The following is a 16830-nucleotide window of genomic DNA, read 5'->3' as shown; positions in this document are numbered from 1 at the left end:
AACTCTGTAAGGCTCTTCATCTCCTGCCTTGGGCTCTTTTATTTTGGGACTCTGTCTTGTTCCTCTCAGGATTTATCTAGATCAGCTCCAGGTGACTCTGGGTAAATGTCTCCTAGCAGAGGAAGCCTGATAAGCAGAACCTAGTCTGCAGGTGCATCTGATCTGCATTTCCAGCCTGACTTAATGTTTCCTAATCTCCTGTTAATGCTGCTGAGGTATGTTTTATTCCAAGGGGTGTACAAAGCTATGCGGGTAACAGAGCCTGCTCTCAGCCATGTAACTGGAGTGCAGGCTTGTGCTTTTCAACTGCATGCTAATATATTCACATTAGCACTGTCAGCTGGTGCTGTGAAGTGCTCTGTCCATCTCTTATATTCATAATATTAACTCTTCGAAGAGTTATTTAACAAAGGAAAGTATTTGGAAAAGCATCACCTGTAAATGTGCTTGGCCACTCACTTTTAACTGAAGTTCAATTTATCTGAACCGTTGGTAACCCTAGTTATTCCTCAGGTTGGTTTCAAGCCAATTAAGCCACAGTTTCCTTTAAAACATCCAGAGCTATTCAGTTGTATGAAAGTTTTTAATGAGTCGCTGTGAGGAGGAAACACAATCTGCAGAAAAAGCACCATTCCAACAGACTTGTGAAACGTTGAAGAATTATGTTAATCTCAGACTTGTCCAGCACCATTACTGGTATGGACTGAAATAATAATGAATAGGAGGCAGGTGCATCGGGTTCCCATAAAAAAAAAAATCATCTGGATGTCTCGCAGGCTAACAGCCCTGTGACAGGCTTCACCTACCAGAGAGAGAGGGCGAGAGAGATTAAGTGTGAGAGAAGGGGGGGGCAGAAAGCGAGACGGAGCAGCTGAGGAGGATCCCAGAGACCCAGTACTGATCCCACAGCCAAGCACCGACTGCAGAAAGGACTCGGGAGAGCTGCAGCTTTGATAGCAGCGGGGGTAGAAGAGGACCTCTGGGGTGGCACGCGCGGGTGAGTGCTGCGTACCCGTTTCAGATAAGTAGCTGTGTTTTCCGGGAGCTAAGGTATGTTTGAGCTCCTTGTGATCACCTTCTCAAGGCAGAAAAGGTGACTGATGGGGAGTGACAGACCCTGCTAGTTTCATGCCTGCAGAAAGGGGAATGCTGTGACTGTCTTGTGAAACTGCAGGATTCCTGGAGCAAGTAGGGGTGAAAGGGGAGAGATGCCTTCTTTTTCCACTGCGATTATTTCTATGTTGGTTATTTCTCCATTGGATGCTGGCATAATTTTTTGTCTCTGGATGACACTTATTTTGTTCTGAAATTTTAGTGCTGGATAGGAGAGAGTTTGACCAAGGACAACCTTCAGAAGTAACAGAACAGGACAGCATTCCCAGCAACAGGAGACCTCTGGCACCTTTGCAGGTGCCAGGCATTAACTTGTGCAGGCACAGGTCAGGCAGGGCAGTACTAGAACCATGGTGAAAATAATTTTCAGGTGCCCCGCAAAGAAAGCGGGAAGGTGGCACATGCTGTGGCCTCTTGGAGTTTCAGAGAGATTTTCTTACCATTTGTTTCAGTGTCAAACTTCCTGGCACATTAGGGCATGAAATATTAAAATAGCTTGTCATGCGAGGACTGGGCTTTTTTCATCTGTTTCCACTGGCAGGTTAGGGAAACAAATAAATAAATCAGAACCAGGGTATTTGCTATGTGCTCTAGTTTGAAGGTGGGGGAAAATGAGCAAAAGCCTTATCACTTGAATCCCTTGTGGGATCTGAATAGCACTTTTTTTTTTTTTACTGCATGCAGTGAGCTTTATTAATCCTCTGCATGCCCAAGGGGTGGCATATGCAAAGTGGTTTGAACATACATAGTTAATTTGAGCTGGAGAAGAAGACATTTGGCAAAGTCTGATGGCCATATGTGGTCAAATGAAAGCAGTGCAGGCATGCCTTACGCTTTACCTTCATTGAAGCCTATGATGGGTTAAAATGTTGTTTTCTTCAGTGTCTCAAGGAGGGGTGAATAGTAGTGATGGGGTGATATGTCTGGTAATATGTTGATGTTTAGTTGCACCTCTGGTGAGTCTATGTTAAACATCTGTTGCCCAATATTTTGTTTTTCCGAATGGAGAAGAGTAAATAAACTCCCAACACTGGCAAGCCCAGGCGTTGGAGCATGCAAGAGAGAGTCATGAGAGCAGCTATCACAAGGGGAAAGTAGGAATGTCAGGTTTTTAGACAGCCAGGCTCCATCTAAATCATAGTTCATGCTAGCAAAACCCTCCAGTCAGTCATGGATGCAAACAGATTTAATCAGTCCTGAACAAGGGAATAGAAGGAATTATGAACACCGTGGGAAGGAGGGAGCTAATCTGCAGTGTGAAAGCAGAGCACTGCTGCTGCTTGAATTTGTTACCCTGATTCTAATCTTTTCCTTATGTTGAGTTGCATCTCAGTGTGTGAAAGTCCAGCTAACTGCTGTGGGTTTAATCATGGGTCTGTGTGAACAGTGAAGACAGACCTCAGCTTGCTGGTGACAAAGGGTCAGACTGGCATCTTGGGTGTGGGAGGTAAGACAATGAAGGCTTTGAGCCTTAAAACAGTCCCTTAAATTTCTTCTGGAGTGTACAACATGGATGATCTGGCGTTGAGGGACTGGGCTGACCATGGGCATCTTCCACTGAAACCAGAGGGACCTGCAAGTACCCAGTACTCGGTACATCACATTTATTTAAAATCAAATATTATGAGTCCAGAAGACTCATTTGGGGCACCCGCATGCATGGTGTGACTATTCCTCATTCTGGTGCGGGGCATTCTCCTGGTAAAAACAAAATGCCATTCTGTGACCCACTTTGTGCATGGCCTCATCTGACCAAAAGAGTGTCCCTTTGCATGACCAGCCAGAACAGAACTGTCAGACTTACTGCATTCAATATAGTGCGTTGGGTGGTTGTAGGGCTGCAGGTAACTGGTAGTCGTGTCTGGATTTGGACCTTTATTCCATTTTCCGTATCCTTGCCCGTCCTTAAATGCATGCAACGTTTATTTTTCTTTTATAGTGTTTATGGGGTTCTCACAGCTATCACACCAAAGTAGACTTTGAACATGACTACTGTGCTTTGCGTATCTTGACCCATTACACATCTCTGAATATTTCTGCCCCAAAGCCTCCCTGACATCACCTTGACCTTCAGCGCCGTGACTGACTGGACACCCATGCTGCAGGGGAATGGTGTGTCTTGGCCAAGCGTCTCACGTATAAGACTAGCTTTTGACCTTGGTCATCTGTTCATGAACTGGAAAATCCAGTCAGCTTTTTGGACCTACCAGGTCTTGGTTTCTTCACTTCTTGCTCTGAGTCATGTGGTGGGCACTGACAGTCTCTAGGAAGAGTTGTGCCACTTCTCACCAGACAGAATGGGTAGACTTCATACGATTATACTGAAGAAGAAGGGAATTACAGGGAAAACAGAAGATCGGAAGAATCTCGTTTCCAGATAAAATGTACTTTTAAACTCAGTCCTGAAATAACTGTCCTCAGCTGCTGCCTCTTGACACTTCTTTACTGCCCTTCACTAGGGGAATGAACTTGCTTCCCGGGAAGTACGCGCCCCCTTTGCAGTGAAAGCAGTGACCGCTGCTGAATGTATCGTGCTTCACGATGACATTTTGCAGGTTTTCAGTGGTATGCGGTAGCTTATCCACTGGCATGCAGGGGTTAACAGGACTTTTGGGTGGGCGGGTGGAAAATAAGCTGTGAAATGGAAGAAGGTCAGTCTCTTGGAGGAGTCTGCTCTGTCACAGATGGTTTTAAGTTATCAATGCATCTGTAGGGGAGGTCTCCATTTCTCCTCCAAGAAAACTGTAAAACCAGGGCTGGAAATAAAGCAAAGCCCTATCAGGTCTGGGTTCAGTGAACCAGGCAGAATTGTGGCTCTCCTGGTACTTGCTAGATCCAACTGTTTAATTAGGAATTCTTTGGTTGTTCAAGCAGACCCCAGCAGCTAAATGAGATTTGAGACTAAATATCATCGTCAGCGCGCTTTTCAGTGGGGAGCAAATCGCTGGAAAGGGAGCGTAAACGGGAACCGCAGTGAGCCTGTGGCTCTGGATAGCTCAGGTCCTTCGGTTGGGCTGACTCTGCTAAGCGGAAGGCTCTTGCCGCAGTTGGTGGGAGCTGAATTCAGGTTTCAGTAGAAGCTGACAAATGCTTCCTCTGGGAGCATTTACATGGCTTACGTGAAGTGTTACTGTCTTTAGAGACTTGTGTAGCAACTGATTTTATTAAAGGTACTTAATGTTAAGGCTACACCATCGGATCAACAAAGTAACATAACTCTTGCCCTGGACCACTAAGACTAATGCCTAAGGAAGCATCCTTGGGATGGTCATTGGCCAAAACAGGTGGAGGAAGGGGCTGTGGGAAACCCCCTAGGACACTGCTAGAAAACAGTGTCTGCTACTTGCTGTCTTACTTTCTTGGCTTGTTAACTTTCAAATTGTTTATATTTAACTTTGGAATTGCTTCTACTTTTATATCACTGCAAATGGACGAAGGGATGTAGAACTGAATGATTAGCCCAAGCATCAGTTTGAACAATCGCATTTCCCTCTATTGACATTATTTTGTGGGAAGGTATGAAGGCTGTCACCAGTGTCGAAAGAAAGAAGGAATGAAGACAATTACTCATTAATTTCATTTTTGCATTTATCTTTTAAATCATTGATTAAAATGGTGATCCCCAGCCCTGCAAAGGAAAAGTTTTTGATATCTGGATCAGAACAGCTGATGGATCATACTGCTACCACCAGTGTCTTTCCACTGAAAGATCACCTTTCTAAGACTAGTGGAAACATTTCTTATGTTTTCATCCTAGCTCACAGGAGTCTTAGCTTCAGGACCGAGTTTTTGCTGTATGTTCCCTTCCCTGTTAACCACAGATTTTAGAACTCTAATCTCCTGTTAGGAACGCAGAGAAAAACCTTGTTCTGGTTCTGTCAGCCCAGACATCGTGTGAACTATGGTTGCCATGATAAAAATACTTCCATTGCCAACTTCTGGAGCCAGCCCTTCATCTCAGGGTTGAACATGAGGATTTAATATGAATATATGGCACACAATGCAAAGGAAAAAGAATTGTATGCTCTCAGCCAGAAGTGAATGAAAGTAGACTCCCAGACTGAGCAGGCTTTGTTGCCTGCATGTAGTGCTGCTGGGAGAAGAGGGCATTCGGTCCCAGATTGGCCATCTCTGTGAACATCAGGAATTGAATAGAGGTACCTTTGCTTCTAAGTGAGCTTCCTCCGTAGAGAAAGAAAGGTTTACAAGTTGCAAGGGCAGACTGGAAGAAAAATATTTGAGTGCACAATATGCCATACTTGCACTTCTGGGGTAAACCTGCCCATGGAAGTAAGTGGCCTTGTTGCTGTTAAGGGAACAAGGATCAGCTCATGGCTGTGCTGGAAGGAAGGACCACAAATTGAGATGTCTGTTTTGGCAGGAGTTCCTAGGAGGAACTGGATTTCTTTCAGACCTCTCAGAACAGCAGAGACTGAAAGACTCTGCTTATGAAGGCCAAGCCCAGGCATGATTGCCCCATACATGAAAGCAATAATCCACTGTTTTTACTTCTCTGCTAAGGAATTATGAGATCTCCTAAGGACTTGTGGCCTCTGAGAACCGGTCTACTGGTGGGTTGTTCAAAACTTGGATGTACAGCTTGTCCCTTCCTTGGACAAGCCATTGACCTGCACAAATGTTTGTCCTTCTTTGAGGCACAAAGTCTTGACCCAGCTTGCACTTGGAAATCCAGCATTGCCTTGACTGATGGTCGCATCTGACCAAGTTGGCCCACTGCCGTGTTTGGGGCTTGCCAAAGGCACTGGGTTCCATTGCACCTCCCCGGGTGCTGTGGCAAACATGGGCGTATAATGAGCCCCCTACAACTCCAGGCAGCACAGCATAGAGGGATCCTGGCTAGGCAGCTCCTGAGCTCAGGCTTAGCTTCTAGGAGAGCAGAGAGGTGGGAGGGGGACAAGAATTTGTCATTTCTTTTGCCACTTAGTGACATTTACAGCAGACCTATAAGGCTCACGGCTTCTTTCACACAGATCGCTAATACCTGTGACCAAGAGACCTGTTGAATAGCTATGGAGAGCTCTGTGGTCTGAGTCAACGGACAAAGCCACCGTGGTCCCGGGACACACAGTATTGACTTCAAGGAGGATCATCTCAGAAGCTCAACCTGTAAGTAGTGAGTTTGATCATGTCACCACTGAGATTTGTGTGGGTGATAGAGAGCTGGGAGTATGAAGTGTCACCCTCACTGTCACGGTAGTCATTGCTCGGTGTTGCAGTAGGTCTGAAAACTGCAAATGTTGTGGGAGGAGTGGTCTCCTATAGCGTACGCTGATTTTCCTGGTAAGATGGAAGGCTGTTGAAGATCTGCCGTAACTGTCCCATGGGGCTAACTGGGGAGTTGTGGCACGCTAGTAGAAACACTATGGTTGCTAACATTTTTTTATCTTGGGTGCATTGTTTCTTAGGACATTTAGTAGGGATATGTTATTTTTTCTTTTGGACATTTAGTAAAACTCCATTGTATTTGCTCTGTGACACTTGCTTTAAATTTATTGACTGTGTGAAAATGCATGTCTCTGTTATGAAAGAATTCATGGGTATGTTGCAGACATCAAAAGGAACAAACTGAGCTGTTCTCGTGTTGTCATCCCATACCTGCTTCACCAAACTGATGTGAATTCACTGTCCTGTTCACCGCTGTTAGGGCTTAATTACTCTCCTTCACTTAGAAAATATAGATGATGTGTGTCTCCTTTTGGTATTTCGTATCAATTCCACTTTCATAAATAAATACCTATAGAGTATCTGGTGTATATGTAAGTAATTGTGGACAGCATGAGCCATCACTTATGTTATATTCATAATCTCTGAGGCAGAAGAGAAGATCAAGTCAAGTATAGATTTACCGAAGGGATAAGTCACACAAAACCTGATCTTTGGGCGTTCCTCCCCACTCTGCACAAGACCTCCATTCATCACTGGAGTGCTTGTGACATTCCCCCTCTGTGACCTCCTCAGAAGTTTTCAAGAAGTCTCACTTCTGCAGTTGCTGGCTTTCAGTTCTGTGGTTCTAACCAAAGTCTTTTGGCATTTTCCTTTAAAAATCTTCTGAAATGGGAAGTCTCAAGCTCAAGATATTACTTAAAGTCAACAAATAAACGAAGAAAGCCCACCCAAAGCTAAAAGAGAATTTTTAGGTGAGATCCTTCTCAGCGAGTGTCTGGGTTTCTGATGTAACGCACAGCTAGAATTTAAGACTGAGCACACAACAATCTGGTATTTTGTTTAGAACATTTGCTGTGTCGGGACTGTCCTGGTTGTTATGAATTACAAAGAGTAGGAGAATGCTGCATCTGTTGCTGATTAATTTGTTATAATGATGATTCAAGTCTTCTGCTGTGGTCTGTGCTAATGGCTTTGTACTCCGCATTTACTGTGTTTGTGCCAATGTCTGCGGTACATCCCATTCCTCTGGACCCATCACCTCCGTAGGAACTGCTTAATCCCTGTCCCTTCTCTACAAGTTTGGCTAATTTTGCTCACCAGTCAGTGCCAGCAATTATGTCACATCTTGTCTGTGTGTTCCACTGTCTGAACCTCATAAATAACTACTTGTGACACCACGAGTACCTCCAAATCCTGTGACTCCCGAATGTTTTGCTTATTCACTTAGCTGATTTATGGCCCTATCACTAGTGTCCAGCCAGACTGCAAAAGGGAATGGGCTCTTGCTCTGTCTCAGGCAGACAGATTGATGGATAGACAAGATGAAGGGTAGGCCTTCCATCCCGTCTGGTCTGGTTTATTTTGGTGTATTAAAACTATTGTCAGTAGTCAAGGGCTTGCCCCTGCTCTGCGTTCAAAGCTGTGGAAGCTTTGCCACTATCTCCAAAGGGGATGTCTCCCCAGCTGAAAAGCAGACAGGCTTCTGCCTGGGATGAGAAATAGCCAAGCCTTGGTGACCTGAACAAGGCTAATGCACGACAATGATATGTTTTTCAGAGGAATGAAAGTGTTGAGCTACTTCCAGTGTTGCCCTGTTGTGCTGGGGATGTTGGTCTACAGCATTTCACCTAGGGAGGGGTAGGTTGCCTTTTAGAACTATTTGTCTGCCTTCATTGTATAAATAGCAATCTTGGTCATCATCTTAGCGTGGACACCTATGTTTCAGGCATTTGTGAGTGAAGATATGAATTACACGATGACAGTTTTTGGAAGGCTTTTGATGTCTTTCATTTCTTTTAAAAATTCTGTGATTTCTTTTTCTAGGCTTGAACGGAGTCCAAGCAAAAACATGGTTATTCATGTAACGAGGGAGTGGAAATTTTAAAAGTAAGCAGGGCAGGGTCTGAGTGACTCTGTGTCAGCTGATATGTTATTTTCTGGTCCTCATTTAACACAGAAGACACTAGAAAATGTGATGTGGTTGGATTAATTACGCCAAAGGAATGTTCTCTTGCATATCCTGGCACTGTTATTTTAACTGCAATCAATGTGTGGCATTAACATGCTTCTGTCTCACTCTCCAGAAGGCAAGAATTCACAGAGGTTGAAGGACTCACAGCAGCTTATCTTTAATCCAAGTGAATTTCTGAAATATTTAAGGCCCTGTAAACTCAGCAGTTTACTCATAGTGCACATAGTGCCTATTGTTCATTGAGAGGATGCATGCACGCTGCCTATTACTACCTATACAAATATTGTCAGTATTTGGGGTTTTTTAAACTAGATTTGAATGTAGCCATCTCTCAATAGGCTACAATTATGTTAACATATTCCCACAGTCACACTGGACTGAGAACAGCTGTCTGACATGATGCATTTGGTACTGTAAGAAAACAATAAGTTTCTTGAGGGCTTTGGACCTGAGAATTTGGACCGTGTTCCCATTTCAGTGTAGATGCTTGTCAGTGTTGCCTAGTGTGGCAGGAATTAGTCAGGAGTAGCGAAGAATAAATGTGAGCGTAACAAAAAAAGAGTTTAGGGGAATACTGTTGCAAGCTAATCTCAAGTAATCATGTTTGTTGAAAGTTGTGTAAACATGAGACATTTCAGCTCCAGGAGTGGTGACATGTTTAGGAAGATACAAGACTGCAAAAGGCAGTAGGGAATTATAATGTTTGCTATTAATACAGTTCAGTACTTGGGAGGACAGATTAAGTCCATCAGAAGAGGGTGATCAAGAGTCTCTGAAAATCTCTGCCATTTGCTGTGCAATGCCCTGCCCGGGGCTGGGCAGGGTGCCCTGGAATCATCTTATTTTCATTTCAGTTTTGTGGTTTTTCCCCTCCCACAAGCTGTTCATTCCCTTCATTTGCAATTTTTAAAACATCTACCAATGGTTTGCAGAAGTAACTATGTGATATGCCAAAATATCTACAGATAAAAGCTCGAACACTGAAATGTAAACCTCTCCATTTGGTGGATAGCCACAAAAGTCACCCACACCAGGCTGGGGAGGTGACAGAAGGAGAGGACTAGGCTGCCATTCGCACAGTCCCATGTATGGTTTCCCCTTTCTGTTGTTTCACATGCATTTCCACTGAGGTCAGTGAGGCTCACAGAATGATTTTGCAAGTAATCAATTACTTATGAGATTTGTATAGTGTGGAGAGCCCGAATATAAGATTTGTGTTAAGGGCAACAGTGGAGCCGGTGCTTTGCTGTGGAGAGATGTCTATGTTCCTTTTTGCAACTGCTGACTAATGGAAAAACAAAGTTTATCCTTTTGGTGCAGAATTTGACCCAGAAGTACTGTGAGTTACACTTTTGTTGGCCTATCTATGGGACATAAAGCACAAATTATTTTTTTTTTTTAGCTTAGTTGTCTTTTACCCTTAGCTGAAACCAAGAGTCACACAGAAAATGCAACTCTGAGCTAAATGTATGACAAGGAGACATTGGGGTCCTACCCAGAGTTTTCATCAGCTGTAGTGTGGCAATACTAGGTTGGGTGAATGTCTGATATAGGGAACAGAATTAAGGTCATAGGTGTGCTGACAAAGTCCTTTTAAAACTATGACAAGTTGCATGTTCTTCTGTGATTCTGTGTTGACTGAAGGAGTGCAGAGGGTAAAAAGAGACACAGCATTAATGCCACATGGGAATCTAATCTAATTGCTCTTTCAGAGCCTCAGTAACTCTATAGTTTCTGAGCATCTCTCATATGACAAGGAATCTGCCTTCAGAGTTTGCTTGCAAGATAGTGATGTGTTACGTTACACGTTGTCCAACTTATAAATACAGGGAAAGAGACACCTTTGACAGAAGGTCACATGAGTGATCTATAACAATAACTAGTTAATGCTAAGCTCACACTTCACCATTTCCTTCTAAAGTAAATAGTAGCTTATAGCCTGCTCTCAGGTCTGTTGCTAATTTAGACAAGCTAATTTAGATCAGGATGTGCTTTTGCTTCATGCCCCAGTTTAGACATCCATCTCTGTGGCTTTCTTCTCAGCAACTGCTCTTGCCATCCATCAGAACTCACCGCGTGAGTGCCATGTGGTGTAATATTTGCCTGAAACACGAGAGGAGGTCTTTGGAGGAAAGCCAGATGACATGGAAATGGAAGAGGTGACAGAGGGATGCTGTTAGATGTGTACATTTTCCATTTAGCCCTGCTGCTGTTTTCATACCTGGTTTGTGTTGGTTCAAAACTGTGTCATGAGGTGTTCTGGGAAGGCATGTCATGTTGTGTTGATTGGCAGGCCTTTCTCAACAAGCCTGCTAGGATGTGGCAAGTGAGGAAGGGCAAACTGTGTCATAAAAGTGAGCAGGATTAAGGTCTGTCATTTCCTTTGTGAACTGTAAATAATGAAGTGATTTGTCTTTTCACAGGAGAACCTGTAGTCTGTTTGTGCTGACCATAGGCAGCTGAGCAAAGCATCATGACAAGCCATAATGCAGGTGAGAGAACATACACAGCTGTGAAAACTATCTGGGGTATCCCTGAGAATAAGCCCAACTTGCTTTTCTTGTTTGGCAGTGAGGTATGTCTCACCACCGCAAGGAGAGACACCAGTAACTGGCCCATCAGGTTCTGCTGACCTTTGCAATAGCGTCTTTCTCATGCCAGATTTTGAAGTTTTATTTGGAATACTAACAGATGTAAAGCATTCTCTATCCAAAGCGTGTAAAGATGTAATGCATTCCGTATCCAAATCATTGCTAGACTTGTAAGCCGATGTGGCCCTGGATTGCGATCTTGATGGCAGATTTTCCCGCTCGGGCCCTAGCTTTGCAAGAGGTCAGCACAAAATCACAGACCTTAATGCTCCAGCCTTTGGACACACTTACAGCCTGTACTACTAGAATGGATGAGTCCTTTATAGCCCAAGAGGAGCTGAGCAGGAACAGTTACAGTTCTACAGAGAAGCAATGCAGATCAAGAGATCGTTTCTAAAGGAAAAACATGTTACCTTAACTGAATGTATTTTTCTTTGCCTTTCTAGTAAAATCCTTCAAGAAATCTTCTGTCCCGGGAGTTGTTATCACCCAGTTTGTGGATGATATTCCAAAAGGATGCAGTACACCTGACTTTGAGCAGAAACCTGTCAGTCTGACATTGCAGGAAGGTGAGATTCTTGAAAAACAGTCAAAGCCACAGACCTGGAGGCTTGACTCCATGTCTCATGCACATGAAACAATTATCATCATGGAATCAAGCCAGTTTCAAAGAGATTTGACTAGACCAGAAAAAAGTGTTGTGTGGCCAAAGTCTTTGTTGTACTGATGAAAATTCCATCAGTACTGATAGAGGTCTCCCGAGTTTGCACTAGTGTATACAAGATCAATATCTGGCTCCTAATGTATGCAACAAATCCTGTGAATTCTGCAGGAAGCTCTCGAAGTTAAGTACTTGCAGCAAAAGATTAAACACATTGAAGAAGTTGTTGTTTCCTGTTGAACTAACTTGTATTATGAGTGTTCAGCACTAAAATTAACTCCTGCATTATACTGACTGCATATTATACTGACTTATTATACTGAATTATATATTATACTGAATTATACTTACTGCAGATGCTATTTAGGCTGTACTTCTTCAAGAAACAATGTGAATCTTGTATAGAGTACAGAGAAGGCAGCTAATTAGCTGAGACCTAAAATCAATGCACTCGCTGCACTTGCAGAGATTAATATGTTTTTGGGGTTGTTGGGTTTTTTTTTTTTTTTTTGAGTGGGAGAGCCTGAGGAGATCGTGTAGCTCCTCTTCCCTCACAGGACTGAACCGTTTCTGGCACCCTGCATTTCAGTGTTGTCACACCCATCTGTCGGTTTTTTACGAGCCTTTGAGGTTTTACGAAGGAGCACAGTGGCCTCTAGCGGTGCATCCCTCCTCCTCCTCCTCCACCTTCCACCTGCAAGCTTCAGGCACGAACCAAGGCGGTGGTCGGTGACCCTGTCTAAATTTTCCAAGTTATTTCATTTACAGTGGTTTCATCGTAGTTCATATACGAAGTGTTAGGGCATTCAGGTTGGTCACTGTGCAAGCTGAATGCAGCGTCTACGCAGATGCACGATGAGTGTCTTCAATTATATCATCACCACCCCATTGCGTTCAGTGCATGGATTAGCTGATACTCCTAGCTGTGGAGTTGTGTCCTGCGACAGGTGGCAAGCATGGGAAATTTCAGCCAGAACAGCTAAAATTTGACAAAGGAATAATTAATTCGAAACAGACTTTAATAATAGATAGTACTGCAATCCCAGAAGAAGCTGGAAGAGGCCTTTCGATAAGAATCTGGCAGGAGCTTGCTGCATTGAATGTTTTTTGGTGGTGACAGCAGAAGGGTGTGGGAAATATTGCAAGACTTTCTGGGGAGAATTTTTAAGTGTTGGTCACCTGAAGACCAAAACTATTGCAAAAGACAGATAATAATAATCTCTGCCCTGAGCTACATCCATGGATAATTCATCTCCATTTCTGCTTCCCCATGACACTCCCACTCACCTACACGAGTCACTTCTCTAATGTGTTGTTTCATAGTGTTTCCTATGTCTTTGAAGCCTTTTGGAGAAAAAAGAAAAGGGTTGTACTAGGCGGTTTGTAAAGCTGTTGCAGATTTCTGCGGGCAGCCGCAGTATAGTCGGGTTCTTAGGGGAGCAGAGATGAAGGAGAGGGCTCACAGGTAAACCCCGTCCTCTTCTCCCTTCCTTGCCTCTTTGAATAGCAAAGCCTGGTGTGTTTGGAGTGCAAGGTGGTGCCAGGCTAGCAGACAAGGAAGATACCGCAGAAAGACGACGTGTAGGGTGTACATGGGGAAACACCCTACCCTGCATGGGTCCTCCCAGCTATGGTACAGTGATGTCTGTTACGAATGTGTTTTCTTAAGTGTGCAGAGGGGGTTTCTTCTTGTTTCCACCTCCTGATGAATCCAAATTTATCCAAATGAAAAAAAGACCAGGAGCTGCAACTATTCATAAATGAACTTTACTGATGTGTAGAGACAAGAGACTCCAGCACAGTGAGTCCTATGTTATTTAACATCCTGACCAGCATGGGCATAGTCAAGGGAACAGTCTGAAAGGATGCAGAGGCAATGAGAACTTGTAGGGAACTATGTGTGCGTGATGAGAATGGATTTGGGCACTTCATGTTGCCGGAAGCAAGTCTAGTCTGAACTTGCTATAGCGCCATTGATTTCAGAGATGATCGGAGGATGTGAGCAGTCACGTCTGGCAGGCTAACACCACATTTTAAAGGGCTTTTAAGATTGAATACAGGCAAACCCTGACATTAGTGACGTGGGGAAAGGTAGTCCAGCCTTGACTTGAACTAATAACTGCTGCTCTTTGGTGCTGCCCTAATACTGAGGGAGTTCAAAATCAGACCAAGATCCCAAAAAGTTGCTCTCTTGGGCACGTAATTCCTCCATCTGCAGGGCTGTGCAATAAAAACACAGGCAGAGACTATATGTATCAGTGGTGAAATTTAAAGTTAGTTTTCAAGCAATCTCTTTGAAAGCCAGTGAGTTACAGTGGATGTTATGGCAAATGTATTGCAGGAATTTGGGCATTTAATGAAACTTAAACTGCTAATTTAGGCATCTTTCACAGAGCAAACAAAAAGTTATAATTATTTTCGAAGAATGTTTCTGCCTAAAACAACGGAGGTGGCTCCCTCTGGGGATCACTCTACTAATAACATAAGGGGCCTGGATGAGAGTCCTCATGTTCAAGTCTGTCTTAAATAACTAATTTATTTCCTCTTTTCAAAGGTAAAAATGCCATTTTCAGAGCTGTGGTCAAAGGTGTCCCGATGCCTGATGTGAAATGGACGCGTATGCAAGGAGGAATGGATGATCCTGACAAATACGAAACATTCTTTGATGACGTTACGAATGAATTCATTCTGCAGGTAAAGATCAAATATTTGAGACAGGACTTGGAACAGGGAGAACGATGGAAAGGAAAAACCTGCAGTGGGTTGATCTAGATGTCACCAGATCTGATAACACAAAGATAAGCAAACAAAGCTTTCTAGAGTCTTTCTGGGAACAGAAAAAAGATCTGAGATGTCATTGAGTAGCTGTTTGATCAGAAGCTGAAGGTGTGTGAACTGAACCACAGCACACCGCTGTGAGCTCTTACTATGTTCTTCTTTTTAAGATAAACAATCTCACAACAGCTGACAGTGATTTATATCGTTGCTTTGCTGTGAATGAGTATGGGGAAGCTGCATGCTCTGCTGGCCTCATGATCATACAAGGTAGGTTTGACAGCTTGTGTGCTCCAAGGGTCCTGTGGTCCCAAGCAGCTGGCTTTGCTGTCCTCTGGGGGTGGGTGCCCAGAGCATTATCTAAGTGTCCTTGGTGTGAAGGTCTATTTTTCCACTCACTAAGCACTTGAGGTCTTCTGTGACTCCCCCCACTTTGGTGGTTCTATGACAGTAAGAGCTTTGAGGCAAGGGAGAAGAAAGTGGTGTTGTGGTCGCTGCACCGGACCATAATTGGAAGCTCTGGATTTCGTATTAAGTTGGCTCAATCATTCCTTTATGATGTTGGACAAGTTGGTCTTTTGGGAGGGATCCATCTCACTTCTCTTCAGATGTCCATGGTGTCCACCTGACCTAGTGCCCTGGTTCCCTTTATAGACAGTGGAGGGAAACAGGCACTTTGTGAGTAAAATACAACTGACCTATTCTTGGAATATGCTTGAGCAGGAGGTGGACTATGTCGAAAGCATCCATTTCCCCTGTATGCCTGTAAAATCAGTTTAGAAGACAACTATCTGCATTTGTCTGGATAATCCTTGCACCTTGGCTCCCCATCTCTAAAATACAATGTTAATGTTTCCTACCATTGATTAAACCGTAAGCTTCATAGGGCAGAAATGGTCTCCTCCACTGTGTAGAGTGTTCAGTAAGCACAGAGTCAATTGCAATAGATATATTGCCTTTATAGATGGAGATTACCAGGAGTCAATGTCAGATTGACAAAAAAATCCAGACTAGGATTTCCTCTTGCACTGGTAACAGATACAGAGGTTTTATAGTTCATTGGTTACTGGTGTTAGTCTGTTACTTTGTTCGTCTTATGGCTTGTTTTTCCTCTGTTTTCTCTTCTAAACTATCAGTTCGCTTTAAAAAGAGAGCGAAATATGTTCCTGTTCATCCTTCTGACGGTAAGTTACAGTTAGATTTTTTTTTTTGGGGGTGGGGGTGGGTGTGCATAGTTAATACTCCTCTGTAGTGCTACATTATTACAGCCCCAAACTTGTAAAGAATAAAGTGAGAGAAGGGTTAATGAATCTCTAATGTTCTGTCATGTCTTTCTGCTTGCCATTTACCTCTGAGTAAAGTGACGATCTTAGACATGGCCTTGAGCTGTTCTAATTAATGATTCTGGAATCATTAGTGCTAGAAAAGGATTATGTGATGTCAAATACAGCTGGATCAAACATGTTAACACGTCTGGAAAATAGTGGGTTTCTAGAGAGTCCTCTCTAGAGAGGAAAGCCCCCTAGGAAGTGACGAACTTTAACGGCACTCAAAGGATATGAGTATGGCAGAGAAAGCTGGTTCTGTTTCATAACAGTGTTTTTGTAAAGTGTGAAAACATCACCAGAGGTAAACTGTGTAGTAGAATGGCCTGTTGTCAGTGGCTATTTTGCATTGTCTTCTTTTTGGGGATATATTTTGCAGTGTTTGGTATCTGAATGTTTGTTGTTTCCCCACCGGCTTTAACAGAGCTAAAGCAGAAGCTTCAGGACTTCAGGAAGATGCTGAGGAAGCGGTAAGGCTTCATAACGAAGGCCATTATTACACTTCCTAGATGTTTCTTGATGACAGGGGACAGCTTCGTAGATCTTCAAGGCAACACTCCTTGTTTCCAAAGTTGTTGTGTCTCAATATAGAGAGACGTAACACAACAGCTTGCCGCTGTCTGTGAGGCTGAGATAATCACATGGTACCAACCTCGTTTTGAGGTGTATGTTCCTTTGCACCACAAGATTTTGACTTAAAAGATCTGTTTCTCTGCTTTCCTGTTTTTAGTTCACAAGTAACTTCTTGGCTAAGCGACAAGTCTTCATGTAACCATCCTTCTGGCTAATGAGGGTCTGAGCGCTGGCTCCCAGGCCAGCTGCACAGACTGCTAGGTGCACATTGCTGAAACGCCTTCACTTCCCAGGTGGGAACCTCCAAAGGTGCCCAGTGGGAATGATCTCTCACCTGGGCAAAACCCTGAACTGTTCTGAGAAATGACTTGGGAGAGTGCAAGTTGGCCTAGGCCAAACCGTGCCAGTGACTGA

At 43.6% G+C, this 16830-nt stretch overlaps 1 protein-coding gene across 15 annotated transcripts in view; it reads left to right on the top strand.

Moving 5' to 3' along the window:
- The first annotated feature begins 819 nt into the window (after positions 1–819).
- The window catches only part of IGFN1 (immunoglobulin like and fibronectin type III domain containing 1), a 39364-nt gene continuing 23353 nt past the window's right edge, over positions 820–16830 (top strand). For 7 of the 15 annotated variants that reach the window (XM_075115623.1, XM_075115621.1, XM_075115620.1 and 4 more), the window contains exons 1-8: positions 821–997; positions 6105–6245; positions 10915–10983; positions 11529–11651; positions 14298–14437; positions 14689–14788; positions 15655–15702; positions 16268–16313. In XM_075115623.1, the coding sequence (XP_074971724.1) occupies positions 10965–10983; positions 11529–11651; positions 14298–14437; positions 14689–14788; positions 15655–15702; positions 16268–16313 (476 nt within the window). In that variant the 5' untranslated portion in view covers positions 821–997; positions 6105–6245; positions 10915–10964. Of the gene's footprint in view, positions 998–6104; positions 6246–8385; positions 8407–10914; positions 10984–11528; positions 11652–14297; positions 14438–14688; positions 14789–15654; positions 15703–16267; positions 16314–16830 lie in introns of those variants that run through there. The other 8 variants (XM_075115617.1, XM_075115613.1, XM_075115614.1 and 5 more) reach the window with 5 other exon arrangements.

This window comes from Phalacrocorax aristotelis, chromosome 21, assembly GCF_949628215.1.
Source record: "Phalacrocorax aristotelis chromosome 21, bGulAri2.1, whole genome shotgun sequence".
Taxonomy (NCBI): Eukaryota; Metazoa; Chordata; class Aves; order Suliformes; family Phalacrocoracidae; genus Phalacrocorax; species Phalacrocorax aristotelis.
This window is presented reverse-complemented; position numbering and strand designations above follow the sequence as displayed.